Source organism: Semicossyphus pulcher, unplaced genomic scaffold, assembly GCF_022749685.1.
Source record: "Semicossyphus pulcher isolate SPU_LCO1_2020_fin unplaced genomic scaffold, fSemPul1.0.p SCAF_13, whole genome shotgun sequence".
Classification (NCBI taxonomy): Eukaryota; Metazoa; Chordata; class Actinopteri; order Labriformes; family Labridae; genus Semicossyphus; species Semicossyphus pulcher.
In genome coordinates this window covers 18,063,420-18,080,781 of record NW_027211637.1, presented here as the reverse complement: position 1 = coordinate 18,080,781, position 17,362 = coordinate 18,063,420, and the positions used below count along the sequence as shown (strand labels likewise).

General features: G+C 42.6%; 1 protein-coding gene across 1 annotated transcript in view; it reads right to left on the bottom strand.

Annotated features, from left to right (window-relative positions):
* cacna2d3a (calcium channel, voltage-dependent, alpha 2/delta subunit 3a) overlaps positions 1 to 6,044 on the bottom strand; it is a 129,936-nt gene extending 123,892 nt beyond the window's left edge. Inside the window, exons 1-2 of the mRNA XM_069659573.1 lie at positions 5,929 to 6,044; positions 5,536 to 5,617 (exon numbers count right to left, since the gene is read on the bottom strand). Of these exons, the coding sequence (XP_069515674.1) occupies positions 5,536 to 5,617; positions 5,929 to 6,044 (198 nt within the window). The remainder of the gene's footprint in view (positions 1 to 5,535; positions 5,618 to 5,928) is intronic.
* Between the last annotated feature and the right edge of the window lie 11,318 nt (positions 6,045 to 17,362).

Here is a 17,362-nt window from a genome sequence, read left to right as displayed (position 1 = left end):
AGAGGGACAGTCATCAGTACACACCCCTCCACACCCCCGTTTTCCCCCTCACCTCATCGCCAGCCGTGCTGAACCAAACCTGACAGCTATTCAATTTTCCCAAAGCTAAATCTAATCTGCAGCCGTCTCCCCCGCGCTGACACACTGTTACACTGGAACGCCTCAGCCATCACACAGGCCTGGCAGCAGATTGGCACCATCACACATTACTTCCCCTGCACTTCCACACACACAGATACACAGATGTCATTCATGGGGCAAGAAAGGCAAATAGAGGGCGAGAAGAGAAATAAGGGAAAAAGTAAAAAGTTTTTTATGCATCCAAAAAACAGAACTTTAAATGTTTAGCGACCTCAACTCAGGATTCACAGATGCTAACGCAAACTGGCTACAACCTTCTGCAAGAATTATTTTATCTGATTTTATTTATGTATTTAACAACCCCATTATAAAACAATAAAAGGTTTCATGAGTATTTGTAGAATTGTTCTAAAATTCAGAATTCTAATGCTGAAACAAAAGCCGACGGATGACAAATGAAGCTTTTATTCCTACATTTTTAAAGGGCAATTTGCAGAAGAAATAAAGAGCACTTCAGCTTCATCATTTTCTTTTTAACAAGTATGACAAATGCATAACAGTTAATAAAAAAAAGAAAAAAAGAAATGCTAAATCAAATTAAAACTTTAAGTGCTGTTTAATTCGAGTCCTCGGTGGATAAAAACTCAGCACACACAGCGTGACTCACTCTTCCTCTGTTGTCATCCAGATATGTAATTAATTTGAAATGAACGTGGAAAAACTGAAATGCATAATCATTTCCACTTCAAAATTAAATAATTAGTCATGCTCTTAAATCTGGTTGCCGTGACTAAAATACATATTCAGAATAAAAATAGATCTTTAAGAGGAAAAATTGACAAATATGACGACGCTTTGAGGAAAAATCGTGTTGTAGGACGGGCTCGGATAGATCGCAACACATCGCTGCTGTGTGTGTTTAGATGCAGGATTCTCTGAGAGCCAATCAGATAACAGCAAAATAAATCGGTGTGAAGAAAACAGAGCGGTATCAAGCTAAAAAGAAGCTTTAATTTGTCTAATTTTTGTAATAAACTGCATGAAAGATGACTGGTGACAGTCCAGGGTGTAACCCGCCTCTCATCCAATGACAGCTGGGATAGGCTCCAGCCTACCCTGCGACCCTGAGCAGGATAATCTGGATGGATAATGGATGCATGAAAGAGTCTAAAGAGATAAAGATTAATTTTTTTTTTAATTCAAATTAAATTTTTTTATCCCTCAATTACAATATTACATACTATAGAACTGCCACACATACTGTATGTAAAGGATTTTTAGTTAGTGACGAGTTAGTGTTCAAGTTTTAAACTCATAATTTATTTGATACTCAATTTTAATTTAATTTACCAATTCATTAAAATGGTTTGTAGTTTAAATTGATGCTTTATCAGAGGATACAATTTTAAGCCTGCTCCTCTCCTGCCGCTCTGTAACTCTTCTTCTTTACTCCATAAACTCAGCACGATCACGTCGCCTTCTGCCTCTTCACTCTACTGGACCAGTGTATGTGACGTTCGCGAACGATCCGATTCTTTTGAACGGCTCTTTGGTGCGAACGACGGGAGCCGAGTCGTAGGTGAGAGCCGTAACCACAGGCAGCTTTTTTCAACTGCACCGGGACACATGCAGCGGAATCATGTCAGCACAACATAGTGCCGACGATGCGCAACATTATAACCCTCCGCCAATTTGTTGTCTTTTTTTTTTGACATCTCTTTTGAGTTTTATAATAAATTATTGGCAAATCAATGACGTTGATGAATTGCTCCTACATTATTCTGCTGTTTCCTGAATTTTAAATATGCAGTAAGTGTGCAGGCACGTTTGCAAGTCTGACTTTCTGAGAGCCAAACGGCTAAGATCCGACTCCCTTCAAAGAGCCGAAATTCCCAACACTATACTGGACTACAATAAGTGGAAAACACATTTTTATCAGCCGCTTCTTTCTGAGAACTCTTCTGCAGACATGTCAGCGTCCTGCTGAGGTAAAGAAAAGCGGCACCACTCTGTGTCAGTAGCGTGCACCGCACCCGGACACACACTCCTCCTCTTCCCCACCCCGGCCTAATCGATTCCAGCATACACTTGTCACACATCATTACACCTCCCCATCATCCTCTGCTCTATATGCACCTCCGAGTGCGAGAGAGGCAGTGTGCATGCTTTAACCAGGTATGCAAACTTAACACACACTCTCACGCGCAAACTCCTGCTGCGCCTTCCTTCGCCGCAGGTTCCGCTTCTAAAAACAGGAAGAAGACGTGAAAAGGTTAACGCTCAGACTTTGAGCCGCAGCGGCGATCCCGCACAAACATCATTCGTCTTCTGTCCTCCATTACCAAGAGGCTTCAAGTTATTTCCGCTTGGAATAATGTCCCCCTACTTGGATTCCAGAAAGCCATAACATCAGTGAAGTGAAAACTAGTCCACACACACACATGAACACACACACACACACACACACACACACACACACACACACACACAGAGCCGTAACAGCCAGACTGGCTCATATAGACAGGTTGCTCAATGATTCATGAAATTAAAGATTTCAACAGAATAGCAGCGAAGAGGGTAAAACACACAGAGCTAATTCCAGCTATCAGTGGGAGATGTTTAATGTGTCTCAACCGGAAGTCTTCTGTCCTATGTATGAGTGTGTGCGTGTGCGTATACACACTTACTGTACAAACATACGTTGTGTATATTATGTGTGCATGATGAGAATACTGCAAACGTCTGATTTGGGGAGCAAAGTGAAGCATTATTGATCATGTTTTTCTTCTTCTGCTGACACACACACACACACACACACACACACACACACACACACACATACACACACGCATGCCCTGACTGTATAACCTTGAAATAGGAGCCGTTTCCGATGGACACAGGAAGCAGGCCGAGGCGTAGGAAGGCAGGACAGATCAGGTCAGGAGTTGAAAAAGGACGGGGAGAGGGGGGATGAAAAGCCAAAAACTACTGCGATGACATTTTTAAAAAAAAGATTTTAAATTGTGTCTTTGGAAACGGCAGCAAACAAATCTTCTTAATTAATTCAAACATTTGATTTAATATCTATTTTGCACCCCAGGTTCTTTCTGGGAGTTATGTTTCCCAATCAAGCAGTCACGCACGACAGAAATGTCACGATTTCAAGTCATAATTGATCCTACAAACTGTTTTCATTCAGACTGAAGCATCTTAATGAATTATCTTTAAATACATTAAATTAATCTGCTAATGATTTTGGATTAGGGCTGTCAATCAATTCAAATCAATCAATTAAAAATGGAGTAATTTATTGCGCGGGTTTATGTTTTTAATTATGATTTACCCCACTTTTGCACTTTTTATGACTGTCTCTCAATGACGATGATTAAATAGGGAGTCAAACCAAGCATCAAATTAAATCGGAGTTTACACAAAGGGGGTATTGAATTATAATTGTGGCATTTTAACTAAGAACAACATGAGACATGTCAGGTACATGACTCAGAAACAATAAAACCTGATGAGCACTGTTACGTCCTTATGCTACTCCTGTTGTCTACCGTACAGACTAGGTTTGAAAATGTTAATCACCACCTACTGCGCCGTCTTTTTTCATTCATAATAGTTCAGTAAAAGACGGCATGTATTCAGTGTGAGCAAGAAATACATAGAAAAATGTTTAGTATATTTTCTTTACATTATACCCTTAAATGTTTTGGTGTGAAAGAGCATTTGTTTAATTTACTGTCAGCAAAATGCTTCAAAGAATTCCTTGTGTCTGTCCATGTCTGCAGCATGACTCAGGCTATGTTGCACGTATAGTGTATTTGTGTATCTGTGCGCATGTGTGTGTGTGTGAAACTCAAGCAGAGGTATGGGCTATTTCCAGGGGAGTTTTGTAACGCTAGGGTCAGAGAGATAACTGAAGAGAGACTGAGTCCATCTGTCCCATGCCCAGGGGAAACACACACACACACACACACACACAAGCCGTGGTCCTCTGTCTTCAGCACCATCCTCCTCTCTGTGAACAACAGTGCGCTCCCTCGTTCTTTCAGCCCATTTAAAAGCATATGTAGCCTCAGGGGAACTGTGGTCCCTCCTCAGCTTTTTTCTGGACAAGAGCTACCAGACTGTTCCGGATCCACAATGGATGGATGGATGCATGTGTGCATTTAAAACACCGTGCACATCTGAGGGGTACCATGTGATCCTGCAACATACCAGCCTGGTGTGAAAGATGCACTTTTCTCACAAAGGAGGTCTCCAGTCTTTTTCTTTGCTCAATTAACCCCGCGGCCTTCATTTGCATTTCATAAAGAGGTCGTCGCTCTGTGGGAGGGTTATCTGCTTTTTGGCGGCAGAAAAAGATGAGAAGGGGGAACAGTTTTTATCCTGTTAGAGAGATAACACCGCGGCTCTGGCTTCGGAGCGGTTGATGAAATCCACGCTATAGGCCCATATGTGTGTGAGTGTGTGTGAATGTGAAATCTGTTACGTGCATGCATTTGTGTGGGTACATGTGTAAGCGATAGACACAGTTCCTGGTTTGCATGTCACATCACATCTCTAAGTCGGCCAGTGTGACACCTAACTGCAGGCACACCACAGTTGGTCTCTGCAAACCACCGCAGCCCCCGAGCACAACATTGTGCGTGTGCACACGCGGAGAGGTTAGCTCCAGCCTGGCCCTTTATCCACCCGCTATCCATTAGCCACTTTTAACTCGTGCCTCATCAACTGACCCTCCATTAGGAAAATTTGCATTCCATCACACTCAAATCTTGCATTAATAACACCAAGCAGAGAGGAAGAGCGAAGGAGGAGACGGCGGTGAGGTACGGGAAGAGGTAAGGGGCTGTTGGAACGTTCAGTTAAAAAAGCACTTCTCGGAGAGTGTGTGTTTGTGTGTGTGAACGCATCTGCAGGAGTGCTCGACAATTGGACAGCCATTTAAAAGGCACATGTTCGGAATAAGCTTTTAAATCGGTGCCTACCTAGTCGACATGCATTACTGATTCTCAAGTGGCTAAAAAGCGCAGGTCCTGCAGTGTGAGAGATGAAGAGTGACATTTTTCTCAACTCTAAAAATTACTCAGCAGCCGTTGCTTCCTCTCATAAGCTGCTCTTTCACATCCACACTGCAATTTTGAAAGTCTCTCAAAGCGGTATATTCAAGCGTTTAAATAAACTGTTACTTTACCCACAGCATGGCATCATTTCAGCTTTAAAAAAAAAAAAGTGTGAAACCGAGTGCGTCCCTGTGTGTACTTACACAGAGGGGTGGTATAAACATTATATTTTAATAAAAACAGAGAGCTCCTCTTCTCTCCTCTCTTCTACTCATTATTTTGTGAGTCGAACTGCCCACATGAAAACCCTGCTCCAGCTCAGCCATGTGGAAATTGGAGTGATATTGTAAGAGTTTCAACAACTGACAATAAAAGTGCTCACCTTCTGCAGCAGCTGGGAGCCAGAGTACTTTGCAGAGATGGACTTCATCTCCCCACCGAACGCTGAAGCCCAGAGCTTCACCCTGCAGACAGTAGAAATAAAAATATACACATATTAGAACAGCTAAGCAGGTGCATTCTGACTTCAGGGATTTAGCAACAGCATTTATTTGCAACCTGCCAATTTAATATCTTAAACTTGAAATTTGGGGAGAAATGAGGCATCACACTGAATAAAAACACCCTTAAACAACAGGGGGAAACATTCGCAATAAGTGCTCAGATATTTCTTGCAGGCTCACACAGCTGGGATTTTTAAAAATCGAGTTCTGGTTTAAAACTTGGAGAATCAACTAACGCGCATCACCTCATGCGTAAAACAGCATCTACTTACACAGACGGAGGGATGCTTTGGTGGGTGCCTCCCACCCCGGTGACCCTGGTGCTTAGAGTTGAGAAAAGTAAAAGACAACACACACTGGAAAGCACACATCTCCGATCCGCCAGCATCTTGGGCAAAAAATACCCTCCTCGCGCGCACAGTGCGAGTTTTGGGTTTATGCTGCCACCGTGAATTTTCCCCCTCTAGAGAATCCACAGATGAAGGGAAAAAATGGGCAAAATGGAGGGAATCAAAAGTCACCTATGCTGACTGACTAAATCATTCATGGCAATGTGTTCAGCTGGTCTCGGTAACACTGCAGGTTCCTCCTCAGCTGGGTGAGTTCTCCAAAGTGCCGCGGTGTGCTCCGGTGCGGCGTTCACGGCTCTGCTGCTCGGCGGAAAGTCGAGCTCGACTCCTCCGGCAGGGAAAGTCCGCCAGTAGTCGCTTTATTTTTTGACCGACCTCACCCTCAGAGAGCACAGAGTGGAGGTTCAGTGGGAAACCGGGGAGATTATCAAACGCTGCCGCGCACGAGAGCACGCCTACTCCTCGCGAGTGCTGCGACTAGCCTCCTCTCTCACACCTCTCTCTCTCTCTCTCCCCCTCTCTCTCACTTTCTCTCCTCCTTGCTCTGAGGATCTGATGATAGGCTACTGAGGATGCTGTTATTGTTGTTGAATTACGCCATACTTCTCCCCCACTCATGGGCTACAATAGTTAGCCTTTAGCTTTCATGTCGGATCAAGTCATGTGCTGCATGCCCAGTCCACTGAAGCAGGCATTACTGCCAAAGTGCTGACAAAAGACAGAGAGAAGAGAAAAGAAAGTGAGAGCGTAAATGGGAGGAGGAGGGGGCCACATGATAAGTCAGTTATGCTGCATAAAAGCTTGTCAATTAAATGCACTTTGCAGCAGTGATGTGGCACTGACAGTGTGTGGGCATATGGGCTGTGAAAGAGGATGAGAGCCTCCAGGCGATGGACCCCATGCGATGGATCGCGTTTCACAAAGAGCTGGAAGGATTCTGGCAAAGCACAGGAAGGGATCAGCATGGGCTGAATAGATGATCTCCGCTGCTGCAGAAGGGGTGCCCAGTTCATGACAGGCCTTCATCTGTGGCACTGGAAGATTTACCTTCCGGTCTTATGAGGGTCAAACATCAATTGTTTTCATGTAGCCCACAAAACAACCATGGCTGACCTGTAACAAGAGTCTTAACACCGACACATACAGAAGAAGAGTCAACATAATGTTAAACACTTAAAAGTGCAAATTAAAACAAATAATGCAAATCAATACATTTCAATAATTTGCTTTTTGCATACAGGTTACTGCTCTGATATTAACTGCTTGACTTTACCTCAGTGGTAAGTGTTTTGAAGTCACAGGACGAGCTCCAAGGTTTCCAAACCAACATGTCTGCAATGAAGCGAGATCCTGTCAGACAATAGCATAAGCAGTTATCAAGACAGTGTTGTATGTGTGTCGTCCGGTTGTAACTCCTGATTTTCCTCGCTGACGTCGCTTTCCTTTTTAGACTGTTTGCCTTCATCTGAGCGTCGAATTTGTTTCTTTTTCTTTGGATTTTCACTTATTTTTGAAGTTGTATCTGTAGTCATCCATCTTTTCTTCGTTTGTTCAGCCATAGTAGATTACTGTTTACTCGCAACACTTGCAGAGACCGGAAAAGCAGCCGCTTAGCTCCGCCTACCCTCTCTGGCAGACCAACCACTGCTGGGTGATGGAAAATGCGTCACTAACTGGGCGCCGCTTGTGATTTTTTTCAGCAAATGTCACCACAGACACCCAGTCCATAATTCTGCAAATACAAAGGCTTTCATCAGTGGGCCATCAGCTCAATCACCATTGTGTCACCTCATTTATTGATAGTGACTTCACAGACATTTATTTGAATTAAAACCTAAAGATTATTACTTTAAAGCTCCTGTGAGGAACTTGCGGTTTGTGTTGATTTTGGCGCCCCCTGTGGACAATGCCGTACCTCTTATCTCTCTGCTGATTTTGTACTGTTCATGCTTAAGTGATCTCATCCTGCTTTGTTTATATGTATCACTCACTTAAAAATGTTGCCCTGGAAAATGTAAACAAAGGCGGCGTGCAGTTAATCGCTTCGTCTGACACCTACCCCCCCGCCAGCAGTTTCAGGCATTAAAAATAACTTTATAGGAATAATCAATCTTGTCGCTGATGGTCTAGTTTGCTTTTTTAGCTCGTATAGGGTAATCAGAATTAATTTCAGTCTGTTTCATAACAAGCAAAAAACTCCTCACTGGAGCTTTAAATGATGATATTAACCTTCCTTTTCTACCTCAGCATGTTCATACTGAGTCTGGTGTTGCCTGATGGCAGCCAGACAGTACGGAGAAGAGAGTGCCGAGTCAACAACCTGTTAAACACCATCTCCCCTGAGGTAAAGAGGTGACATATGGCATACAGCAGTTATGCTCTTCACTCCTGGAAACCTGCAAAAAACAGATCAAAAATATCAGCTGCGGTGTTTTGAAATGATTTTTTTCTTTACTAAATGGGATTTTATACACGAGGCCAACGTCTCCCCTGAGAGTGTGGTCTGAATAAAAGCAGCTACAGTAAGTGGAGCGAATGTTGAATAAAAAAACAACATAGAGAATGAAATAAAGACAAATGGTTGCAGTTTAGTTTAAGTGTTCAGTCTCATTCTTATTAGTTATCTCCATCCCATCCTCGTCCTTTTGCTGTCATCCCCTCTAGAGCTCGTGCTACAATGACAGGTAATTAATTACTATTTTGAGTATAAAGGAGCACACACACAGGAGAGGGTTAATTGTGACTATGTAATTGCATAAAGGCATCTGCAATGATTAATTATGTGACTGCAAAATACTGTACACGCTGAAGTGCCTGCAATATAAACAATAGTGCATGTTTCTTATCTACTCCCAAGGCTTGCTTTTACACTCCCAGTGTACTACTTCTCATGGGACCCCATAAACTATCCCATTAGTCCCTCATGATTTCTATTGTAATAATAGCTTGTAGCCATGTCCCAAACGACACAGCAAGTTAGAGAATAACAGAGTTCTACTGATATTAATCATCGACATAAAAAGTATCAGTTCTGGTTAGTAGCTAGGAGCTGAGCACTTTTCCACATAATTCCTAATGAAACAGTGGATTCATGCATGTGAGATAGCGCCATGTCCCAGGAGACTTCCTGGATGGAGGGAGGAGGCTAAAGTCTGGATTAGAAAGGGATTTTTATACAGTCCAGTCAACCTTGAAACCAACGCTTACATGCAGTTTCCAGAGGGGCGCGGTTATTAATTGGGTAAGCAAGACCTGAAATCACCTGAAAGACGACCTGAGGACACACACACAAAAATGCATTGATACATTACATGTATTAATGTATTCCTAAGTAAGTCCTGCACACACCCTTCATGTTAAAAAACGTGCAGGAGAATTAGTCATGGGTCACATCAGAGGGAAAAAAAACATCAAAGACTAATGACCGAGTACTCCTCTCCATCTTCACACGCCCACAGCCCCTCTTGTTTCTCCACTAACCCTCCATTTCATCCGTTCTCTATGCTGTAATCACACTTCATTTTGGAGAGCAGGGTGTACCTAAGCTGCTGGTAACTGTGCTGTAACTGACACTTAAGAAAAAAATAAGCATTCTGACATCTTTGATTTTAAACTTGCTTTTTTCATGCAATAGGGATAATGTAAAACCGGCAGCTTTAAAGGAGCAGTTCACACCTGGAAGAAGCCACTGTCAGTCAAAGCTGGTGTTCTCTGTAATTAATAGACGCAATAATATTTGAAATTGGCGCCATAGCTGTGGAGAAAGTCGTACAAACAGCTCGTGGTTTCGCCCATTCTACATTCCTACAACACCCAGCGTGCATTGCGCCCCTCTCTCTGAAAGGAACGGCCCAGCGAGAGACGCTGGAGTGAAGTACGACCGTTTTCCAGTCGAGGACATTGATCGCTGCAGGCAGTGGCTCAGAAATACAGCGAGAATATACCGGTGGATCATCTAAAAAATCTTCGAGTCTGCAGTCTACATTTCAAACCTGACGATTTTGAACGAGACGTGACATCGGAGGCGGGCTAGATTGTTGTTTTACGTAGTCTGACGGAGGTTTTCGGGGGCTCATTGGAGAAGCGGATAGCGTCCTCCAAAGGCACAGACACATTTCCTACAATAATGACATTAGCTCCCTACAATAGCATGATAGGACTGAGGTTGAAAATCAGCGAACTGGCCCTTTAAATACGACATAAGCTATTATCTTATTTATTTTAATATGTTCATTGGAAAATAATTCAGTACAAAAGCAGCTTTTTTGTCTCCATATTTTAATACCTAGTTAAATTAATGTTGCACCACTATGAAAAGGTCCCCGAGGCCCTATCTCGCTTGCTGCAGTTATGCTTCATAAATAAGTCCAAAACTATGGATATTATCATACATCTAAAACACCTGCTGTGTGCTTAAAAATATTCCTCCTTATTATTTGAGGTCCTATTATTGCAAGTTTTGCTGTGTGGTAGAAGAGGTGTATTCATGTGGAAGCATTTTAGGGTAATTTTAGACACCTCAACCATTGAGGTTAAAATGTGCAGCAACTGTTCATGATGGCACCCAAAAGCTAATAAAGAGTTCTGGAAAAACACAGGTGACCACTGCACCTTTGCATTTGCAGTATTAGGGACTGGGTGTCTGGTGCGACTTTCACGGAAAAAATCATAAGCAGCGCCCACTTAGTGACGCGTTTTCCATCACCCAGCAGTGGTTGGTCTGCCAGAGAGGGTAGGCGGAGCTAGCTTTCCGGTCTCTGCAAGTGTTGCGAGTAAACAGTAATCTACTATGGCTGAACAAACAAAGAAAGATCGATGACCACAGATACAACTTCAAAAAGAAGTGAAAATCCAAAGAAAAAGAAATTTGACATTCAGATGAAGGCAAACAGTCTAACCAACCGTACACGTCTGGTTATCGGGGACATATGCACCCACAATTTCCCTTTATTGCCACAAGGTGCCGCCAAAGAGAACGAAATGAGAACTAAGGAAGAGTTCAGAAAAGAATATTTGGTGGAATAACCTGGTTTTTAATTACAGCGTTCATGCATCTTGGCATGCTCTTAAGCAGTCTGTCACGTTGCTGCTGGGTGAAGTTAAGCCACTCTTCGCACAAAAATTCAAGCAGCTCGGCTTTATTTGATCCATCTTCCTCTTGATCACATTCAGGAGGTTTTCAATGGGTTCAGATCTGGATTGGGCTGGCCATATAGAGATGTTGATTTAAGGACAATTTTGAGATGTTTTCCAAGCTATAAATTCTGTGTTGTTTTGGATCATTGAATATTGTCATAAACTTTACAAATTAATGAAATTTCCATGATATCACTGAAAGATTAACTTTTTAAAAAGTGTCAGACAAAAAAAATAATTTGACACTTTAAACAGTGTGAGAGCTTCATCACTGCAGTGGTTCCCTGTTGCCCCTCATTTGACCTCGGGGAGCTACCAGCTTCTCTGTATCTTTAGCAGCTCATTAGCACCAAGGTCAGATCTGCAAAGCACAACAGAGTGAAGAATCAGGCGGTCGGCATATTGGCATGACTGAACTGGAAAGGCTGATAACTCAATGATTTATCTTCTTTATCATGCTTCTCAACTCTGCAACACTTTTTAATGGACGACTGTCTTGCGTCCTGATTTTTTATTGATACTTTTTAAAGTACAATACTTACATTAAGTTTTTATTTTAGAACCAGAGTGTCACGAAGTTGACATCTAGTCACTTTATGTCTCTTTGACGTGTTAAATGATGGGTGTGGTTTGTATATTTTATACTTTTAGCTACCGCAGCGCTGAAGTATCTCCGTCTAGGCTGGTTTTGTATTAACACCAGAGGGCAGGAGGCAGGAGACTCTGTCCATATGAGAGCTTCAATGTTCTTATCCACACAGACAGTGATGGGCTCAGTCCCATTAGAGCATGGGAATTTCAAAGCACACTATAAATAATTCTTTGTTACCATGCCCAGAATTCACCTTGCTCCAGAAATACCGCCCTTAATTCAATTAATAATGAGATGCCAAAGACTTTCCTCCATCAACACCGGCAGGGAAACAGACGACTGTACTTGATGAGATGGAACACGGCTGCCGGTGGAATATGCACCGTCATGGATCAAAATACCCACCCGCATGCAGGATTCATGGGCTCGGGAAACAAGGACAAACTGCACCAGGCGTTGCCAGGACGAACAGCAGGGGGCGGTGGAAGCCTCGGCGTGAGAAGAGGTGAGCCTGTCCCTGGTGTGACACCTTCTGAAATCAGGATAGGAGAAATAAATGATTACTGGGCCGTCCTGCTTTACTGCAAACTGTGTCCTTGAACTAAACATTTGATCTGTGCTGTTGGCAAAGGCTGTGATTGTACGAGGAAGTTCTTTGAAAAGGAATGTTACAGCAGATGGAAAGCGAATAAAGGCTTTTGGGAGAAATCATCTTCAATAGTAGCTGTCAGTATACAGTACGCCCGCTTGAATAGATGATTTAAAAGCTTACGCTCAGAGTTTGATTTGGACTCTTGAGAGATTCCTCCGGTGCTGGTGAAAGGTAGCCTAATTTTTCAGACTGGCGTCGCTTCTTAAGGAAATTGCTGAGGATGTTTTGATGCCATTTCAACACTTTTAGAAAAAGAGAGAAAGTTTTTCTCCACAGGATTCAGTCACATAACGGAAACTGCTCATTATTTTCCACATAAAATCTATACTTCAGCAATGTTTAACAACCTAATCTAATCTAATGCTTATAATATACATTTTAGTTTCTTGGATATAAAGTAGTTCCTCAGTGTTAAAAGTTCAGATATTCCTCCTTGGATATGTGGGGCAAGAGACTATTAATCATGGCTAATGTTCCTATTTTCTCTAAAAGTTGCACCTGAGAATACCTGCACAGCTGGCCTGAAGCATACGCAGGATGCAGTTAGCAGCTGCTTAGGGCTCTAAAGCCTCCAGGAGCAGACTGTACTTAAAGACTTAAATTCTTCCAGTTTTTAAATAATTAAGGAGGTTTTAAATTAATAATCTTTATTTTAATGTTGCATGTTTGCACTTTTGTGAACTTTACTTAACAGATATTGTTTTAGATTTGAAGTCTTTCAACACTAATACGCAGAATGGTTTCTTGTAGCAATGCAGCTGTGATAGAGAGTCTGTATAATGTCCTTATAACTTAAAGAGGGGTTATTATGCTGGTTCACATTTGAGGACATATATAATGTTACAATGTTGGATGTTCATACTAAATGTGGGTGAAGTTTTGAATCTGAAGGTAAAAGTATGTTGGAATAATCCCCTGCTAAAAACATCTCAGTGTGCAGGCTACTGTGAACGCTCGCTTTCAGTCAGACTTCTCCAGACGCTTCACTTTGTGATGTCACAAAGTGGAGGAACTCTATATTTGGGCATCTGCCCAAGACACAGCAGAACTTCCTGCCACTGGCACAGTTCAAGGACACACACATCCAGCAGCTCAGTCGGCTTTGGAAATGTTTTTTCACTCCAGCACTCTGCTCAACGGCTCTGCTCGTCAAGTTGGTTAAGAATGTGTTGGAGAAAGTTTCTTTGGCTGTGAAGGAAAGACATCAGTGTTTACTCTTCCAAAGGACAAGAGCAGCAGACCTTTATTTCAAACTGAAAAAGTGAAGTTTACTCTCTGCCGACAAAGTTGTAACACGGCCACAGGGTAGGAGCGGTGCTTCAAAACACATCAGAAGAAAGCTGGCTTTAAGGGGCAGGGTTCCTTAAAGGGACAGAGCTGACTGAGTCGTTTCAGGCAGAGGCTGTATGAGGGCCTGCACAGAGCACCAGCGTGAGAAAAATTAGGATTTTTTTTAAACTGTAAATCACACTAAGCTACTCCACAGGTATCACAGAGTGCTTGAAATTAGCATAATACCCCACCTTTAAAGTTCCTGTAAACAACAAGCTAGTCTGGTCTCTGAGATCTTGTTCAAAACGAACTATTCAAAGGTGAAAAATAACAATAAAGGGTTTATAATAAGATGCAAACCTGAAAAAGTATCTTTCTTCTATGTCCCTACGTGTCTGTGTGATTACATTTAAAATCAGCATAGCTGTTCTGATAAAGAGAACCAGGAAGTAAGTGAGAGAAAGTTAAGGAAAAGCTCTCCTGCAGCAGACAGATCAGGAGGAGACTCGGACCTGACAAGCAGTCAATACAGTGAAAGAAAGAAACAGCTTATTCAGCAAAAGAAGAGAAAAGAGTTGGAAATGAAGAGTGAAAGCTATCCTGGGAAACAGCAGGAGGAGAAGAGGAGAGAAATGAGTGCTTCTGGCTCTCTTAAAAGGACACCAGAGATTAATTTGTCATTGAAAAGAATCTACAGAATGGGATGCATATTAGGGAACATAATTGTCTTTAAAAGCAATTTTACAGCAGTCAATTTCTTTGCTCGGAGATAAGAATCAGAACTTAAAGCCATTTATGAAAGAGAAATTAGCTGATGGAGGACTGCGAGTCCCATAATGGCCGGGGGGACGGTGGTATTGATGAGCCACTATAGAGTACATGATGGAAGCAAGACATACTGGCATGTTCGACACCAAAAGCATTTCCTCTGGTGTTTAGACTCCAATTGTACTATGGAAGAGCAGAAAGAGACAAGCAATCACACTGACTATGACCTCTATGTATACTGTAAAGCCAACCAGATAGAATTCCCCAGCACCGAACTGTGTGGCAGCTACAAGAACCCCAATTAGCAAAGTAATTAGGTCATATATCAAAACAATGAAGCGGCCGGGCGAGGAGGGACGGAGATGGTCGGAGAGGAGATGAAAGAAGCAGAAGAGGAAGAGGGTTGGATGGAGTTTAAGTAAGAAAAAGGGGAAAACGAGGGCATGTAGGGAGAGGAAAAAAACAATGAAATTGGAGAACATGGGTGCAGGGATGACACAGACAGACAGTGGAATAGACAGGGGGAAGCCGTGTGCTTTTAAAAGGCCAAAGCTTTAATGAGAGGAAGAAGAAGTTGCGACAGAAAGGCAGGCCGGTAAATTAAACGCAACTGGAGTGCGGTATGACAGAGGTAGGGAAAGGGCACACATAATTTGGTGTTTAGAGTGTGTCCTGTGTGAGTAGGAGCCGGGTGTGAAATCAGCATGGGTCTACAGGCTTCTGGTTTGGGAGGAAGTGCAGACCGAGGCTGACTTACCGGCTATCGAACAGTGAACACAGATCACCACATAGGGCTGTCACTTTTCAATCAAAACTCGATACATCGTTCAAAGCTGGTGAAATATTAACAGTTCGAACTGTAATGATGTGACAACCTCATAATTGAAGCGCAGCAGATAACGCTTGCCCACGAACAAATTAGTAATCTGCTGTCCAGAGTCCCAGAAGGCACTCACGTTTAAAGTAGGACGGAAGCTGTAGCTAGCTTTGGCGCTAACTCCCGTCACTTTAATTCGCCAGCAGCATGCAGCAAGCAAGACACGGGAGCGCGGCTTGAGTTTTGAGGAGTCGTAGTCTTTATTACGCACAAACACAGCCTAAACTGTACATTAGTTATGTTGTATATACAGCTACCGTTCACTCTTTCTCTGCTCTTCCGCTGCTCCGGTCCCCGATGCTTCATGTAACTCGTACAGACATTAACGTTCTCTCTCACTCGCTCTACCGCCCTATTTTCACACTCTTAGCTCTTCCTAAAACAGAGCTACGCCTCTAGTTTAAGACCAGGCTACAGAACTGATCATCTCAATACCAACACACCTCATAACCACTACGTACCCCTAACCCTGAATTATTTTGCATTGATATGGTTCTTTAACATTTCCAACATCTTGTTTTCTAGTCGTAAAAAATTCAATAAGAAATAAAAGATGGTCAAATATTTAAAGAATCTGATGCACATTACTTTAATAACCTATTCTGTAATTAATATTGGAAAGGGAGCCACAAATCAGGTCTGAAAAGAGGGTACAGGTCCGTTTCTAGACCGTCATGTCGGCACTGCTCGTCTCCCGAGGGCCAACGCATCTCATGGCTTACACTTTATATGGTGTCCTCACACTGAGGTTGCAATCAGATGCAAAGCAATCCAGGTAAACAACCGGCAAGCAGGGAATGTACTGTGCCTGTGTGAGATACATGCACATACACACACATCTTTTTAACTGACACTAATGCTAAAAGCACTATGACAACATGCATAATTAAAGGCACTCCTCCTAAAAATAGAAGGGTGGGAATGAGAGAGAACAGAAACAAGAGATGAGTGAGAAATCAGAGACAGACAGAGAGGGGTAACAGACGGATGATGACGGGTGTCCACAGACAAAAAAATCCAATTGCGTCTATAGTCTGACTTTTGTATTAGGAGTAAACTTGTCAATTTTCCCGTCTATCTCCAAACAAACAGAGTGAAATAACTCAAGCGGCCGCCTGATTGCCTGAAAGTAAAGACTTGATGGGAGAGGTGGCTTCATTACGTCGAGCCGGCGACGACGTCTGTTATATTTGCATTATTTTGTGCAGCAGATTAAAAAATGCTGCTAAAGTGCTCTACATTCACAACATGCTCACAATTGCTTCGCCCAGAGCATGCCATTCCATTTTACATTCCCCAGCCACTTCAATTAAAGAAAAAAACACCTTGCTGCTACAAGTCCTCTCCTTACCCCCATTATTCTCTGTCTAGCATTTATTTCCCCCTCCCCTCCCCTCCCTCTCTCCCATCATCAGCGTATTTCAGATACGCAATCTCCTTTTTATCTTTTTCTTCTGTCTCGTTGGCTGTGCCTCAGTGCACCTTATTAAAATGTATATTTTCAAATCATTCTTCAAAGGCGAACTGTTTGCCGACAGAACCAGAGCCATGCCCCGTGTTACAGGAAATTACAGCGAGACAGAGCACAAGCAGATAGCCCACCTCTTTCGTGCCGTCTGCTTTCTCTGTATTGGTTTGACAACATTGAGCTTCACAGCTGCAAATGAAGAGGCAAAACACTGCTCGCTTTCAGGCATTATATTAGATTATTATTGTTTTGTCATGTTCTGAAATGCAGCCAAAGCACAGTTGTCTAAAGAACCTATTTTTAACCCTTCATAACAGCAGATATTTTTTCTGCGGCTAATTGTGAACCAAAACAAGATGCACATGTTTGTAAAACAACCAAGACATGACTGAGCTACTGTATAGACGCAAGGAAGCTCCTCTGATCCACCCCTGCACTGTTTATTTGTTTCGTCTAAGCTGTCTTGTTGATAACCAACTCATTTGCAAAGATAACAGACCCAAGAGGCTAAAATGAGGCCGTTCACTGCGGCTCTGCTGATAGAGGACGAGGAACTGGGAGGCTGTGATTGGCTCCACTGTGAGGTTCAAT